Source organism: Lacerta agilis, chromosome 7, assembly GCF_009819535.1.
Source record: "Lacerta agilis isolate rLacAgi1 chromosome 7, rLacAgi1.pri, whole genome shotgun sequence".
NCBI classification, from domain to species: Eukaryota; Metazoa; Chordata; class Lepidosauria; order Squamata; family Lacertidae; genus Lacerta; species Lacerta agilis.
The window spans coordinates 33,426,943-33,443,905 of record NC_046318.1 but is presented as its reverse complement, the minus strand read 5'-3'; the positions used below and the strand labels follow the sequence as shown (position 1 = coordinate 33,443,905).

At 40.0% G+C, this 16,963-nt stretch overlaps 1 protein-coding gene across 2 annotated transcripts in view; it reads left to right on the top strand.

Moving 5' to 3' along the window:
• The window catches only part of ZNF407 (zinc finger protein 407), a 333,562-nt gene that overhangs the window by 126,963 nt on the left and 189,636 nt on the right, over nt 1-16,963 (top strand). For both annotated transcript variants that reach the window (XM_033154794.1, XM_033154795.1), the window contains exon 4: nt 5,479-5,553. In XM_033154794.1, the coding sequence (XP_033010685.1) occupies nt 5,479-5,553 (75 nt within the window). The remainder of the gene's footprint in view (nt 1-5,478; nt 5,554-16,963) is intronic.

Sequence of the window (16,963 nt, the reverse complement as noted above, 5' to 3'; positions counted from 1 at the left end):
AGTTTGCCCCAGTGTGTCCCAGTCCCATCTACGGTCCTCACTGGGTTCCTCTTTCTCCTCCTAGTCATCCTGCCTGTTCAGGGCATCCCACCCTGGCCATCTTTTCTGTTGGTGCTGTGCAATACTACTTCTGATTTATTATCTTCATCCCAGTTATGTGCTTGAAATTTTCCTTGAGTAGATTATGATGACTGTGCCTAGTGCTAATGATAAGGGAACTCAGGAGCTTCTTCCAAATGCCTCTAGTTTCCAGCCCAGGACTGCATGTGAAGGAGTCATTTGAAGAGCCAGCCCAAGCCATGGCGCTGCCTGAGGTGGAGCAGCAAATGGTGCCGGATGCCAGGGAACTGCCACTTGGCCCGCTGAGGGGAATGGATACAGAGAGCCCCGACACCAATAAAGCAGCAGCACCTCTTTCAGCAGGGAAAGCTGCCACACCTCCAGTGGGGAGGAGAGGGAAGGAACCAGCCAGGTGGGGAGAGGGCTTAGGGATGCCACTGAGAGCCCCAGCGCCTCTTCTAGCCAGGAGCCACAAGAGGGCTTGGGGATGTTGCTGAGACCCTGCGCTCACCTCACCCTGCTGGTCAGGAGGGAGGCACGCCATTTCCGGCACCCCAGTTGCACAGAGGAGTGAAACGCAAGGAGGGTAGGAGGAGACTTGGGGTACCGAAGTAGTTATGCTGGGGGAGAAGCCGGAAGGGGCCACTCCCAGATTCTGCCAGCGACTGAGACAGACATGCTTTTTGTAGCTCTGCACTGTAAATAGTTTGCACAATAAAACTGCAAAAGACTGTTTGGGCTCCTGCTCCGTTACTCGTGAAGCACCTTAACGCGAACCTTACACCAACCAAGTTATTTAAGCACCTGAGGCAGACAGTCCCACAAGCATCTCTCACCCTTTGTGGCAGTAAAAATACTGGAACCATAAACTGAATAATTAACAATTTGCTGCCCTTTCATGACACCCAAAATCAGCTGCCTGAAGCAGCCACTTCGCTCTGCCTAATGACAGAGCCGTCCTGGTCTTTTGTCAGGCCTTTTAAAGAATTGTATCTGCAAAACAATAAAGTTTCTGCAGTAGCAGAATAATATTTGGTGATAGTTTCCCATCTTTCTTCCCAGCATTTTACTAATGCTATAGGAAGAAATGAAAAGGTTACCCTGTTGACAAACATCCAACTTTCAAGAGGAGATCTGTGTTATACGAGGAATATTATGAGGAAGGGGGAATTTCCAGCATCAAAGTCAGCTTGAAGTAGCATAGATACACCCCCCCCCCCAATGTATATTTCATTCTCAAATAAAGGTATTTCTTCTGCCTTGAACTGCAAAGGCATGTTTATGCTTAACTGTTGGCCTTTTCCAGGGGGGAGGGAGTAGTGAATCATCCTAGATATTTTTAATTAGGTATTGCATTTGACATAATGTTAAGTACATACATAAGCTCTGGCTTATTGGCCTTTTTGATGATGGACTCCTTGTATATTTGTATCTTAATTTTATTTTTCTTTCTGATAATCAACTAGGAGGGAGGTTTCTGATTTACAAAAACAAGACTATTGCTAATTTCAAATGTGTATATTGAGATGGTTCTGCTTTCTGCCCAAAAGCAATGGCATTAAATTTGGAATGCCTTGTACTCTTATTAGGACTGCGGATTTTATGTCAGTACTATCATTTCCCGTATATACAATAATTTTTGTGACACTTGCATAGTCACCATGATGATACCGCAATAGATTATTCTGAATTTGAGATGCTGCTTTGTCCATATATATATCACTCAAATATGAAAAAGGAAGAATCAATTGTATTTTAATGTGTTTCTTTTTATAAAAAATAATGAAGTCGCTATCATTTTAAACATACAGAGTTATATTCTTACACCCTGAAGGCTGCACAAAATAGAGATTTTCTGTAATAATGCGAATATGCCCAAAGTAGATCAGACGTGGAGATGAGACATTACCATATATGTAACAGAAAATATACTGTTTCTTGGCTTTTGTGGCTCATATATGCCATAATCCTACAGTATTTTACAGTTCTTGCACTGTCCATTAGTGGAAGCATGTCCAAATGAATTCAGCATTTAATGTTAAAAATCTTATAATATGCCAGCTTGATTTGTAGCCCGTCATATCATGGAATGCTAATTAAAATCATATTTTTGCATATGTCATGCCTTTCATGTACATATGCAAATAGGCTTCCAGTGCCTTTCAGCTATTAGTAATTAACTTTATGAAGGACAGCTGTAATACATAATTAACAAAAATGTTTGCAAGCCCTTTTCACACTGAAAGTAAGAGCAGTAATTTCTTTTTTCTTTTTGGTTATCAAAGATGCCATTTTAGTTTGAAGCCTCTCTGATATCTATATACTTGAAGTAATCACATGACATAATTAAATTGATGTAAAGGCATTAACAGTGAAAGTATATTGAATAATCACCTATATGTTACAGTTAGTTGTTAGCAAAATTAAATGAAAGCCCATTGTGTTTTAACATACAACATAATGCTAGGTATTATGTTCTTTTTGTTTTTAAATATTCTGGCACCATTAGTGCCAAATTCCTGTTCAATGCCTGTAGTCAAGGAGTGATCAAATATTACATATTATTGTCTCTCTGTGCTCTCCCCCGGGCCCCAACAGTGGTAGCATTTCCAAGCAAAATCTTCCAACTGCAGTTTTACTTTTCAAAGAAAACAACAGTTAAACCAATAAGATTTCTTTGAAATTAAAATGACACATCTCTCATTAGTCACATGGGAGGAGATTATTTTGTGTTCACTAGTATTCTTCATTTTTCTCTTCATTCTGGCTAGCAGTCAGCAACACCTGAGATGGACACAATTGGGTCCAGATGCACATATTGGTTAGGCCAGGCATAGGCAAACTCGGCCCTCCAGATATTTTGGGACTACAATTCCCATCATCCCCGACCACTGGTCCTGATAGCTAGGGATGATGGGAGTTGTACTGTAGTCCTAAAACATCTGGAGGGCCGAGTTTGCCTATTCCTGGGTTAGGCGAAGGTTTCAGTGGTGTGTTCACGGGTGTTTGCATGCATGGCAGCTAAGCTTTCTGTATTTGCTCCAAGAAGCATCAGTGCAGAAAATGTGTAGAGCTGCCTACTATTAATAGGAGAACTAAGCAGCACAACCCACAATCCCAATCCACCTCTGCTCTTTGGATTCTTATCCTTCCACAATGCATATGTCTTGGTTCCAAGTTATCTGTAAATATGGATTGTGCTTTCTTGCCTTTTTATTCCTAGCAAGCTTGTTGCCAAGTATCTGTAGGATTCAAAACAAAATGAAAACCCTCTCCCGAGAAGGACTTAGATTAGAATGTGCTTTTTCACAGTGTGATGGGTGTGCCGATAGGTGTAAGCTTCCTCAGAAGGAATAACATAGCTCTATTCTACTCCCCACCCCACTCAGTGTGCCAGACCTTTGGAGAAAAGGGGCCCTTTTGTGCATTCTTTATCCAGTGATCAGTCCCCTACTTGAACAAGGAAGCTTCCATTTCTTGACCTAGTGGTGGGCAGGCTGGATAGTGATGTGAAGGTGTGCAAAGACCTCCCATCATGGCTTGGTATGATACTTATGCTGAGAGCAGCTTTTGTCAACCTGACACCGTCTGACGGCCCCAGCCAGCACATGCTTTTGATTTGAGAGACAGAAACTATCTGTAGGGCAAATTGCATGCCCTTGGTATCTGTATAAAGATCCTACTGTCAAAAACAAAGAGTAAGTAGGAATGGTCTTCTAACAGACCCCAAGCTCAGCAATGAAGGGAGTCATACAGGGGTGTGTTTTGGTACCCTCCCTTTCCAGCTTTTATATTTTATGTCTGGCTAAATTGCTTGGGAAACTGGGTGTGCGCTCCCACGGCCATAGGAAATGGAAAGCTCGGTATCCTCTTTTGTGCAGGTTTTATGGTTATATTATGTTGCCATGGGTGGTTTGTAAAAGCAGGTGGACCTGCTGGCTAACTTTTGTGAGAAGGAACAGTTTCACATTAATTTTACTAAAACTAAAGTAGTTGTATTTGGGTAAGAGATCTCTCACATTTAACTGGGCAATTTCTAACAACCCTATATGACAAACTTTTTTGCTATTTATGGGTCCGTTTCACTGCTCATTCGTAATACACTAGGATGCTATTCTCATTAATGCAAGTCATATTATATGAGCGATCCTAAAGCTCTTTTTATACAAAGGGAGACAAGTTGTTGCTCCAGCCCTTAACATTTTATTGCCTAAGGTTGTTCTCTCCCCCCACACCCAATATTATATATTGTAGAACTTTAAGGTCTCTGCCAATCATCAGTCCAAGAGTTGGAGAATGTTCAAAATTTCTTTCTGAAGAAAGTTTTGGTCCTACTTGTTAGCATTCCTGCTGCAATACCCATGCATAAATGGTTTGGCCTTGTATCCAGGCTAGAATACAAGTTTGGCTCTTTAATTTCCATACTGGAATGCTTGTTCTGCCTTCTTCACGTCTGGTTTCCATAGCTCATGGCTCACCCTTAAATTCTCAAAAGCACGTTATTGCAAAACATACACTTGCTAGAGAATATGATAGTGAGCTGATTACAATCCATTCAACATGTAAATTGTGGATATGGTTTTTGTTTGTGTGTGAGAGCTTATTTGACTGATATGTTAACTGTCCATTATCTAGGCTGTACCCATGTATTAAGATGAACCAGGAGAAAGCTAACTATTTGGAGTTAATTACTTTGGTTCTATGTGGATTTGCTTTTAAAGAATTAAGACTCTGTGTTAATGCCCTCTACCTTTCTGGTTGGCCACTATCAGAAATTACTCTTAGAACACCCTTTCAGTGTGTTTTGTAAAAGTGGTATAGAATACAGTGTTCACTACATTAACCACTATCCCCTATCCATGTGAAAAATATATGTCTGAATTTAGCCTCAGGAATTTTTTTGTTACATCAAGTAAGTTTGTGTGCTTTTTTTCTGTTGGTTAAGGAAAATTATGTTACATTGTGTGTTCCTCTGTTTGTGTTGGGTGTAAGAGCCAAATTTGTGGCTCAACTCTGAACGTCTTTACCTTTGTTATGGCTTCTAGCAAAACAAATGAAATTGTTACTACCGGTAATACTATTCTGATATATCCTTTGGTGAACTCAGCACATGTGGTTGCAGTGTTGACATTGACCACTAACCATGTTCTTAATATTTCTTACATAGCAAGAGCCTGGGGGGGGGATCAAAAATCTCATCCTTGGGCAGTATGTGTATTTATTTTGTATAAAGAAATAAAACTGTGTTTGTGTATTCAGGATTTTTCATGGTCTTTTGGTACCTCCCCTGTACTGTGCTGTTAGGCTGCACCCCTGCAAAATTCCCAGAGTATGTAATATTGTGAATGCATGATATTTAGGGGAAATAAATTCTCAAAGCTGGAAAGATAACAAAAAAAAACTAATTTTGTTTTTCAGGGTGGCGTTTGTAATGAAGAAGCACCTAAATACTCACTTACTTGGAAAACACGGAGTTGGCACACCAAAAGAAAGGTAAAGTAACTATTTTACAGCTCTGTTGATATACAAATCAAGCTATAGGTGAAAAGCCGTTCTGGAAATGTTACACTGAGCTGCATCCTTGTTTGTTTCTGTGTGCATGCAAAAGAGAGGTGGTAATGGTACATAGACATAATTTTGACCTGTTACTCACTTGTCCAAATAGCTGCTATGGCCCAGTGTGTGTGTGTGGGGGGGGAGAATAAGTTAAGCCTCTCTCTTGCTCTCCCATCACTCCAGGTGTGATATATTATCACTATATGGCAATACATGGCTTGAAATGAGAAGGCAGAATACTATTAAGAGGCTTGCCCTCTCTGTGTTATGAGCAGTATAGCATAGCCACTTGACAACACCACAAAAGGTTATAGGTGTTTAACAGAGGATTCATTGTTAATAGGACTGAATACTTGCATTAGAAGGTGGAGGGGTCTTTACAGATCATCTAGTCAAATCCCCTCACACTGCCAGAATTCTTTAAATAAAGTTAATAGTTTGAGCCCCCCCACTCATCTATGCATTAATTACGCATTTAATTGTTTGCTTTAACCAAATCAATCAACATTTGCTCCTATTTAAGATTTCAAGGTCTGAAGCCACCTTTGCCAAGCTGCTGCCCCCTTGGAATTACCTCTCCCATCAGGTTCAGCTGGCCATTTATTTTATTTTTTATAAAAATATTTATATACCGCTGTATCATAAAAATCTATCACAGATGTTTCCAACAATATAAAAACATAAAACCAGACAGTAAAAACAAGTTAAAAGCAAATAAATGACTACATCAGCAGATTGAGTATTTGTTATCATCAGGGAATTTTGATGTTTGCTTTTTTATTGAGATACCTACTAATATCTGAAGCTGTTCATCTCTCTCAGTTAAAAGAATTAGCCATTTATGTCTTTTTTCTTCTTGTAACAAGCTGTTGATTCCCAAAAAAGGCCCCTCTTTGCTTTATCTCTTTGATGGGGAGTCATAAGCAAACACGATTAATAAGGCTGACATTACAGATAATGTTATTGATATCCTCAAAGTGCCACTGGATTAGTCCGTTCTTTACTGTCCCAGTTTCCTCAGAGTGGATTCTTTTTTTATTTCCAAGTTGATCTCTGGAAACTTTTAAAATAGTCAGTGTGTCATTAGTTATCTTCTAGTCGCTTTTACATCAGATGAATCTTCCACCATTCCAACTAGAGTTCTAGTATTATGTGAAAGGGAGAAAAACTTTTCGCTAGCCACTATTTATAATTTTATATCAGAAAGATCTTGAGCTAAGCACAAAGTGAGATGGGGGAACTCACTGCTTGCATGAAACAACAGGTGTACCCTGTTAGGGCTAGATGAGTTTGCTTTACTGTATAAAGGATGGCTGTTCTGGAAGCAGAATTGGATTCTGCAGCACTTTCTTCTTGTGTTTTATTTCATTTCCAGCTCTCTAGAAATATATATATCGACTGAGGTGCAGTTACTATATAATTATCATAAATACTATATAAAAGTCACTTATGCCACCCTTTTGACTATATGTACCATAAAAAAATCATACTGTAGGTATTCAGATATACTATCTGAGCCTAGGAGGTATGATTTTTAGGTGTCACCTCAGATAAAATAAATAAATAAAATAAACAAGGAGTGTTTTAATCTGTAGCGGTATGGAGTTAGGCTGCTATTTCCTGTTTTTCTGAAGTCCTTCTGGGTGATCCTGTTTCTCCTCTCTGTCTCTCATACTACTTCAAAGCATTTTGACTAGATCAGTAAGTACTAGCTTGCAGTAGAATAACATGATGATGATGTTCTTCTTCTTTCAAATTTTAATCGCATGTGGCCTTAGAAGCAACTTGACAAGATCAGGCCACCAACATTTTGCACTTAGACCTTACCTGAACTAGTGATGGATATGACAGATATGTGCTTTATTTTTATTTGTTAAAAAACAACAACACACAAAGCAGATCCAAACATGTTTATAGAAGTGAAGTTTTTCCTGTTGGCAATTCTTTTCATGGAAAATGTGGCATTTCCCCTTAATATTCTGTAAAGCTGAATAGTTCTGGCAGGCCTGCAGCCACAATTTAATTTCCCACTAGCAGTCCCTTGTCTGTGATGGCTTAGATTTGAGCAGTACGTGGATTGTTGAAATGCTCACCTTTTTTGCAATTGTCCTTTTTGGAAGTTTTTGATGGGCTTGAAGAAACACTTAATCAAGAGGTTGAACCGGACTAAGCATTTTTAAAAAGCCTTCCATTTAAGTGATTTGGATATGGCTGATTAAAATTCAGCTCCATATTCAGCCAAGCAGCAATCTGGTGAACAGGTAGGGAAACCTCAGTGCAACGCAAAACATATTTTCCCTACTTCATTCCTCCATTTTAAAATGGAGCTACCCCCCACCTCCAGTTTGAAAGGAATGTATCTTGGGGGCCCCAAATCTCCCCCCCCACACACACACCATGCTTCACAAGCCCCTACCTGCAAAAAAAAAAATACATACAGAAGCCACCTAACCGTTTTTTGTGTCCTCCCCTTCCCACACACAACAAATACACAGAGAAAACATTTTATTAGCCTACTTAAGAGCTTCTTCTCAGCCTTTGTTAAGGGAAGGTATTTCAAAGAAGGCACTCAGATGATACTGTACTAGACTGCCTTACAGGAAAAGGCATAGACGTGAAAAATCTAGATTTTTTTTTTAACATTGTGAACATTCAGGTACATTATATAGTAGAATGTTGTTTGATCTATGTAGTATAGCATTCCCATACCTGTGTAATCTTGAACAAAGCTTCCCATTTCTTCTTGACCTGTTAGAATACTAGTTTTTTTGGCTACAGTTCTGCACAAAAACAAAACCCCAAACCCATTATCTAGGCCCATTAAATCAGCTGTTTCTTTATGGTTTAAATTCATTCTGCTCTTTTATACATTGTGTATTATAGCAAATACTAATGGAAGTTAGCTAAATAGGCTGTGACAATTAAATTAATAATGCATTTTGTTTGCAAGTATTTAGCCTTTGTGGTTTGACTGATATATGCAAAGATGGTAATTTATTAAAAGTAAATTCATGTAATTGTACAGCAGAGTTTGATGAACCAAAAATGTTGTCGTTCTGGCTATCATCAAAAACAGAATATTAAAATAAGTTCATAAGGATATATATATATGGACACATAACACTCAAATTAATGTTCTGCATAAAGCATCTTGCATGATCAAGCATATAGGTATCTAAAACAAAGGGTTCATATATGGGGAACAAATCACAATGTACAGTACAATATTTTAACGAGAACATCTTATTCAGAACATACTCTCAGTTCTATGTATAGCTCACTAGTGATTTGATTTGTACAAGATTTTGCATGCCTGTTTCCCAGACATACCCATACTTGTGTTACCTTATGTGATTAGGGGAGACAATTCCTTACAGGCAGACTCCCATGTTTGTATAAGATTCTCCGCCCCCCCCCCCAAAAAAAAGAGGGGGAGGGAAGAATTACAATAGGTTGCCACCAGACAGAATGAACCTCATGCCCTACTCTAGACTGTTCAACTGCTAGAGGACTGTGACTGCTAGAGAACCAGCACAAGTCCCTTCGGCCCAGCTTCAGGGGAAAATAATAAAGGGAGAAACTTTGGATATACAGGTGAAACTTGAAAAATTAGAATATCATGGAAAAGTCCATTTATGTAAGCAATTGTTTTCATTAGCTACTGGAATTTAATATATGAGATAGACTCATGACTTGCAAAGTGAGATATGTCAAGTCTTTGTTTGTTATAATTGTTATGATTATGGCGTACAGCTGATGAAAACCCCAAAGTTGAAATTGTGAATTTGGGGTTCTCATCAGCTGTACGCCATAATCATCACAATTATAACAAACAAAGACTTGACATATCTCGCTTTGCATGTCACGAGTCTATCTCATATATTAGTTTCACCTTTTAAGTTGAATTACTGAAAGAAATGAAGCTTTCCACGATATTCTAATTTTTCAAGTTTCACCTGTAGGTTCCCATAGTCCTGTGAACACAGAACTTAACAAATCCTTATAAAATAACCTTATCATGCAAGGAGTAGCTTTAGCAACCATACAGCCCAGGAGTGTCAAGTCAGTTGCAGTGGAGATGTGTGGTAGAGTTGGCTTCCCAACACTGGCGTCACTGGTAGGTCTGGTAGGGCAGACTCATGGGCACGGTGTGGGCTGGGCTGTGTAAGCACACAGGCAGGAGCTTCACTGGTGTGCATGTGCAGCTCTTACTTCACTCCTGCCCCACCCCCCCACACACCATCCAGATAAGTGGCAGCCGCAATGGTGTCAGAAGAGAAGCTCTGCAGTGTTGTCCCACTGCATTGGCTACATTTGGTACAATTTTACATGTGGAAAGCATTCTAGAGATTAATGGTTAGGGGGAAAGAAAAAGCAACAGTAATGCACACTGACTTTAAAACAAAATTAATAAAGGTAATGCTCTGAAACCCAGGACCTTGTGCAAGCCAGTAAGTAACATGTTACTAGTACCTAGTTACCTAGTAACATGTTACTTACTGGCTTGCGCAAGGTCCTGGGTTTCAGAGCATATGCAGAAAAGAGGTTTTGAGAGAGGATGGGAGGAGATTGAGAGCATGTTTGGACTCCCAGTCCATTGTTTCCAGCACAACAAAGTGAGTAAATTTCACGTATTCTGGTCATCTGAGACCAATAAAAGTTTGCCTGCTTCATAAAATGGAGTATTATTTGTCCACTGGAGAAAGAATCCTGACTTAGAAGTCAGTTCTATCTCCTTAGCAGCTTTGCACTTAACATGCCCAAAAAACAAGCCAGGCAATTCTAACTGAATGCAGTATTGTGAAGAAGAGTTCCTGTCCTTTGTGTTTATTCAGAAGCAAAGCCTCAGATAACTGTCTATTCAGAGCTCACTGCAGGGGTGAAAAATCACAGAGACTCTTGGCGATGCTGCTGAGCAGGGGTTCATAATGTCTTCTTAATTCCAAGTCACCCTGCCCTGATGGACAGATTTCATAGTCTCTACTTGCTTAATGGTCAAAACCAAAATTTTCAGCATTTGTGTAATTAAAATAACAACATCGCCTGTGCAGTTGAACAAATACATGATGCTCCGAAGAACATGTTGATCACTACCCAGTTTGATTTGTCATAAAAATGTAACTTTTTTCGCAGAGAAAACAAGTCCTCCAAGGTATTTTGCTTCAGATTGTTACAACTGTGATACTGATTTATTGTCAGCTTGGATGTATCTCAAAACTGGCACATTATCCTCTGTGTTCAAGGGCATTAGACATTTGGTAGCTCACTGTCAGTAATATTCCTGGAAACTACTTGTGTATGTCATTGACTGGAGCAATAGTTACTTGAAGAGCTGTTGTGTAGAAGGGTGTGCTCAATGGTTAGCAAAAAAGGAGCAAAAAATGCACCAAGCATTTTTTGGTACTTACATAATGTGAATTTACTGTGGATAGCAAGAGTTTATTTTTGCAACTTCTGGTCCTAGTTCTGCTAGAGTTTTTCATCTACCAAATATAATCGCAGATTCATACAGATAACCGGAATGTACTTTTTTTTTACTTGCAAAGCCTCTTCAGGTGCTCTTCTTCCTCTGAAAGAAAACATGTGAAGGGGGCCTTTGGGTACAAGTTTAATAACTTCCCCATTGCCACTGCTGTCACCCTCCATGAAACGGAGGACGAACTTGTGCATTTCAGAAAAGCTGCTTTTCCAAGGTCCTAGAATGTCACGGTGCTGTCAGGCAAGGAATGTTCAGAGTGAGGAATTAAACTCTTTATTGTCAAAAGTACACTTACAAGTTAGGAAAGGACATGTCCCACATTCCTAGATCTCTCAGCTACTCTTTGGTGTGCACCCAATGAGGCAGTTGCCGCAACAAAAAGACCCGTCCCCAACCTCAGTTTATGTATCTCCCCGATCAGAGCTGTGCAAAAGCAGGCAAAGACTGCATCTGTAGGTGTAATGCGTTTCTGCCCCTCCCTCTTCAATCCTCTTCTGGTCCTGGGAGACAGTGTTGCAGGAGAGGTGGGGGCAGGATGAGGAGGAGGTGTGGAGCCCTTGACTGTACACCAGCCTAACCTATCTCCCCCTCCTGCTGAATCTGTTCTTCACTCTCCAATCCTACAGCTTCTCCTGTCTCTGACTCTCATCTCCTGGCTGTTACAGGCTGTCCCAGACCACTGATCCATTCTTCCAAGTCAGTCTCCAACCCATCTTCTCCCAATGCTCACCCATCAGAATCCAGCCACCATTCCTCAGTGTCCAGCCAGCCCCTAACAGCAGGATGCTCCTAGCTTCACAAGAGTGAAAAGAATGGTGATTAGGGGCAGCAGAGCTAATGCACTTGACTAATTAATGTGTTTATTTCAATGAACAAAGAAGACTTACTGAAGAGTTCTGCATCATGCACTTCACTATAGGACCACATGAAGAAGGAATTCAGCATAAACCAGCTATTTTGTTTACATATCCACTGCCATTTTCATTTATAAAGGATGCCATCACCACACCCTTGTGTGAATGGCTTGTCTGCCTTAGAGTGTCTCTATGTGGTTATGTTTCTTAGGAAGAGAACTCTAGGAGTGGCTGTTGTCCCCTCACTCATCATATCCTCTCCCCTTTTAGAAAAGTCAATCTTGTGCATTTAGATTCACTGGTGATAAACATATGGTCTCGACTGTCTGCAACAGTAACTGTGAGATTATGGGAGAACTGTTCTTTGGACATAAATATCATTGCATGGTTAATTCCTGTAAAATTGTTGTGTGGGAGAAACTTGGCTATTTCCTGTGCACAGTGTGCCCAAATGCTGTGATGTCACTTAGGGTACATTTATTTACACAGAACCTGTATGCCTGCACACATTGGTTGATATGTTGCCATTTGCCAGCAGCATGCCCAAAGTCTCCGAGGTAGAGATGCCATTACAGGTGAGCTACAACAGTCACTACCATTCCTGGTAAATTGTAGTTGTGGATATCTCATAGGATGATAATAAAAAGGGGAAGAAAAGCTGCCAGTCTATCCACCGAATGCTTCCCTCAGGAAATTAAACAGTGTGCACACCATGGGATATACATGATATGACTAGCTAGCCCTCCAGGTTTCAAATCATATCCAGCAGATCTGAAAGATTTTATCGTGATTTTTGTGTGGAAAAATCTCCTGACTTTCCTGTTCTTCCATATCATTTGTTAAATTAGGGTACTTGAGTGAAATAATGCACTTTTTCATTAATTTACTCATGCAGTGAAACATATGCATACATTTGTAAATAAGAAAAAAAGCCTCTTTAAGGTGATACATGCGTGTAGAAAGAATAATCTTAGAAGAAGTATTTCCCCTATACGCAGTCATACAGTTATTATAAGTACTTTTATTTTAAACTTTCCCCCCCAGAATTGAACCCATTAATCAGAGGCGTATTTTTAGTTTATCAAAATGTGTTACTTTAATTGATTAATATAAATGATTAATTGCCTTAAATGTTGCAGTCCTAGTTTAAAATCTTCAGTTACTTTTCTTTTTTTATAAGTGAATTGAGTAAGTCTCCAATTCTGGAGGCAGTGATGCACAGCAGTTAGAATCCCAGACTAGGACTGGGGACATCCCTCTTCAACTCTGTACTCAGCTATGAACCTCATTGAGTTACCTTGGATAAGTCACTATTGTCTCACCCTAACCATCCTTAAAGGGTTGTTGTGGGAATAAAATGCTAAACAATGGACAACATCCTGAGTTTGTTGGAGTGGAGCAGTATACAGTGGTGCCCCGCTAGATGAAAATAATTCGTTCTACGAGTGTCTTCGTAGAGCGAATTTTTCGTCTAGCGAAGCGGCAATGCAGCGCGGAGGTTTTTGCGCAAAAAAAAATCCATCTTGCGAGGCAGCCCCATTGACATTTTCGTCTTGCGGGGCAGCCTTCCGCTAGCGAATGTTGTTCGTCTAGCAAGTTTTTCATCTAGTGAGGCATTCGTCTAGCGGGGCACCACTGTAAGTGTAAATGAATATCTCTGCTCTTTCAAAAGACTTCCTTACATTAGTGAATGATTAGTAGTCAGCAATAACTTTGTTCTGGATTTTGGCTACGTGAATATATAATAAAATTTGTAAGTGTACACCTCACTTTTTTTAGTTACAGTTTAGTTCTGAAAGGCACCACATTAGTTCTTGAAGGCAATGTGACAAATTGTATTGTTGTTAAATTTGTGTGTGTGTTTGTGAAACAAAATAAGAACAGTTATCCTAGCTCATCAAGCAGTGATGATAAATGTATCATTCACCAACAACCTTCAGATGTTGCTGGACTATAACTTCCATCCTTATCAAGCTATGCTGATGAAAGATAATGGGAGTTGTAGCCCAACATTTGGAAGACACCAGGTTGGTCGAAGGATGCTCTAGTCTAGGGTATCATTTGGAAGAGATTTGACACTTGCCATGTGCACCTTGAACATGCCTTTGGAAAGGGAGATGGTTGCATAGATGTTAGATCCTTTTTCAGTCTCCTCCTTTTCTCCCCTACCCTTCTTTGTATTACTGTATATAGTACATTATGGGAAGAGATTTATAGCAAGGTACTTTTTGACATTTATGGATTTAGAATGCTTGGTATCACAAATGCTCTCATGACTCTTTGCTTTGATCAGTGTTTATATAATACAACACATTTATTGAGTACGTTGTAAAAGAAACAGCACCATAATCTTTTGACAGTCTAGAGATGAAATATTTTCCATATATTTTTGAGGAAATGTATAGGAGTACTTTGTAGACTTTAGAGCAGATTGCAGAAATCTAGAATAAAGCATGTATCGCAGAGATTGAACAAGGTGTGCTATAGGTTTAGCTCCCGGTAAAATATGCTCTGTGTATAGCTTTGTACCTTGTCATGCAATTATCAGTGCCTTTTCCCCTGCACTTCCCAGCTGTACTGCACAATTTTAATAATATGATAAGGATAACTCTTCTGTCAAGCTTCACCTTGAATTTAGCAATGCTAAGCACAAACAAAATATTAAAGCATTAGATCAGAGAATAACAGGAACAATTTGACTTTACTATATAACTTCTGAGGTACCTCTAAAATGAGTATTATAAAGATATTTACCTGTAAAAGTTTCTAAGAATATGAAGGAAAGTTCTTAATAATAATAATAATAATAATAATAATAATAATAATAATAATAATAATTTATTATTTATACCCCACCCATCTGGCTGGGTTTCCCCAGCCACTCTGGGTGGCTTCCAACAAAATATTAAAATACAGTAATCCATCAAACATTAAAAGCTTCCCTAAACAGGGCTGCCTTCAGATGTCTTCTAAAAGTCTGGTAGTTGTTCTCTTTGACATCTGGTGGGAGGGCGTTCCACATGGCGGGTGCCACTACCGAGAAGGCCCTCTGCCTGGTTCCCTGTAACTTGGTTTCTCACAACGAGGGAACCACCAGAAGGCCCTTGGCGCTGGACCTCAGTGGTAGAATTATTGTTAGAAAAATCAGTTCATTGACATGCTCATTTCCCCTAACTGTAATGTCCTCAAAGTGACAGGAGGAACAGAAAAGGCACATAGAATTTTGTTTTACACTTAGTTTCAGGCTAATCAGGGAAAATTAAATGGTGATGTTTTCAAACACGCATAAAGTAGAACCTTTGCATCTTTCTTTAGATCGGCTGGTCTTTTAGTATCTGTGAAATACTGTTTAGGCCTGATCATGGTGTGCAGCATGTTGAGACTGCAGATTGTGTTAGAAGCAGACCATGAGCAGAAGAGCTGCAGGTCCTTTGCATTTTCTGCTCACAAACCATAAACATCATTGCCATATTTTTTTTTAGAATATGGAACATAACAAGCATGGGTTTCTGGACATTTTATCCTCAAGTTGTTATCCAGCATTTCCTTTCAACGCTAGAGGTTCAGTAGAGGTATTGTGTGGTGTGCTGCCATCACTTGCATGTGAGGTACAGAATCCTCGGATGTGACACAGATGGCCATTGACTGACTGATAGATTTAGCAAGGTTCAAAACCATTGGAAGTGAACACAGTGGTACCTCGGGTTAAGTATGCTTCAGGTTAAGTACGCTTCAGGTTAAAAACTCCACTTAAGAACAGAAATCGTGCTCTGGCGGCGCAGCCGCAGCAGGAGGTCCCATTAGCTAAAGTGGTGCTTCAGATTAAGTACGCTTCAGGTTAAGAACGGACCTCCGGAACAAATTAAGTACTTAACCCGAGGTACCACTGTACAATGATACACAAAACAGAATAACCCTTAAAACAATCCTAACTGGCAAGCACTTACAGATGACTTAAAAACTGGAAGCATTTTCAACTGATCTTGGAAACTTAAGATGTGTGGTGTCAAACTGAACTCTTGAGTGTAGGAAATTCCATAGTATGAGCTCCACAACATTCATCTCTCTTAGATCCTACCACTGAGGGATTTCTGCTGAGTGAACCTCCTCAGATAACCTCAGTGAGCCCAGAGGAACCTATAGTGCAGAGGAGGGAAAACCTGTGCCCCACTAGAAGATTTTCTGCAGTTCCCAACAACTTCAGTCAGGGATGTTGGGAATTGTCCTGCAACTTCTGGGAGGCCACAGTTTCCCCATCCTGGAGGTATGTAGGATCCAGGACATTCAGGGCTTTAAAGGTAAGGGCCACCACCTCAAGTGAAACCAGGAGTAAACTGGCAGCCAGCACATTATGACTGGAGGAACATGGTGTCTTCTCTGTGCTCTAGTCAAGCCTAAGCTGCTGCATTCTCTATTAGCTGACGGAGATCTCTTCACCAGCAATGCAAAGTCTTCTGAACATTCTTATGTGAATAATATTGCTCATTGGGGAAGAACCACAGTAAGCTCACTAGCCAAAACTAGTAGAAAGTGCATGAATGGATTTGCTCAGCAATGTGCACCAGTAGTACTATCCCTGTAAGAGTTGTCATTACATTAGATGAACATTTGGGAAATGTGCCAATGGGATCAGTGGTAGATTTCTGTGCTTACCATTCATACAGAGCAATGCACATTGGGGCACCAGATGCCCATAATGTCCTTGCTAGTTCTGTATTGCTGTAGAGGGGAGATAAAAATACTCATTGTGTTATTCTTTTTTTCTTACCTTTTGCATATATCTTTTCCCTTCTCCGTTGGTGAGGAAATTGGGATCCCTTGAGCTCAGTGCTGTAGATATATTTGGGGTGGTGGTGGTGGTGATTTCTGAATCAGCCCATGAGCAGAGCACACAACAGAAGGTAGACTGTTGGACTAGGACCTAGAGGACCATTCACTCCTCAGCATAGCCTACTTCAAAGGATAAAGTTTGTGGGATGGGAGTAGTGGGCAGAAACCCCTTGATCTCTTTGGA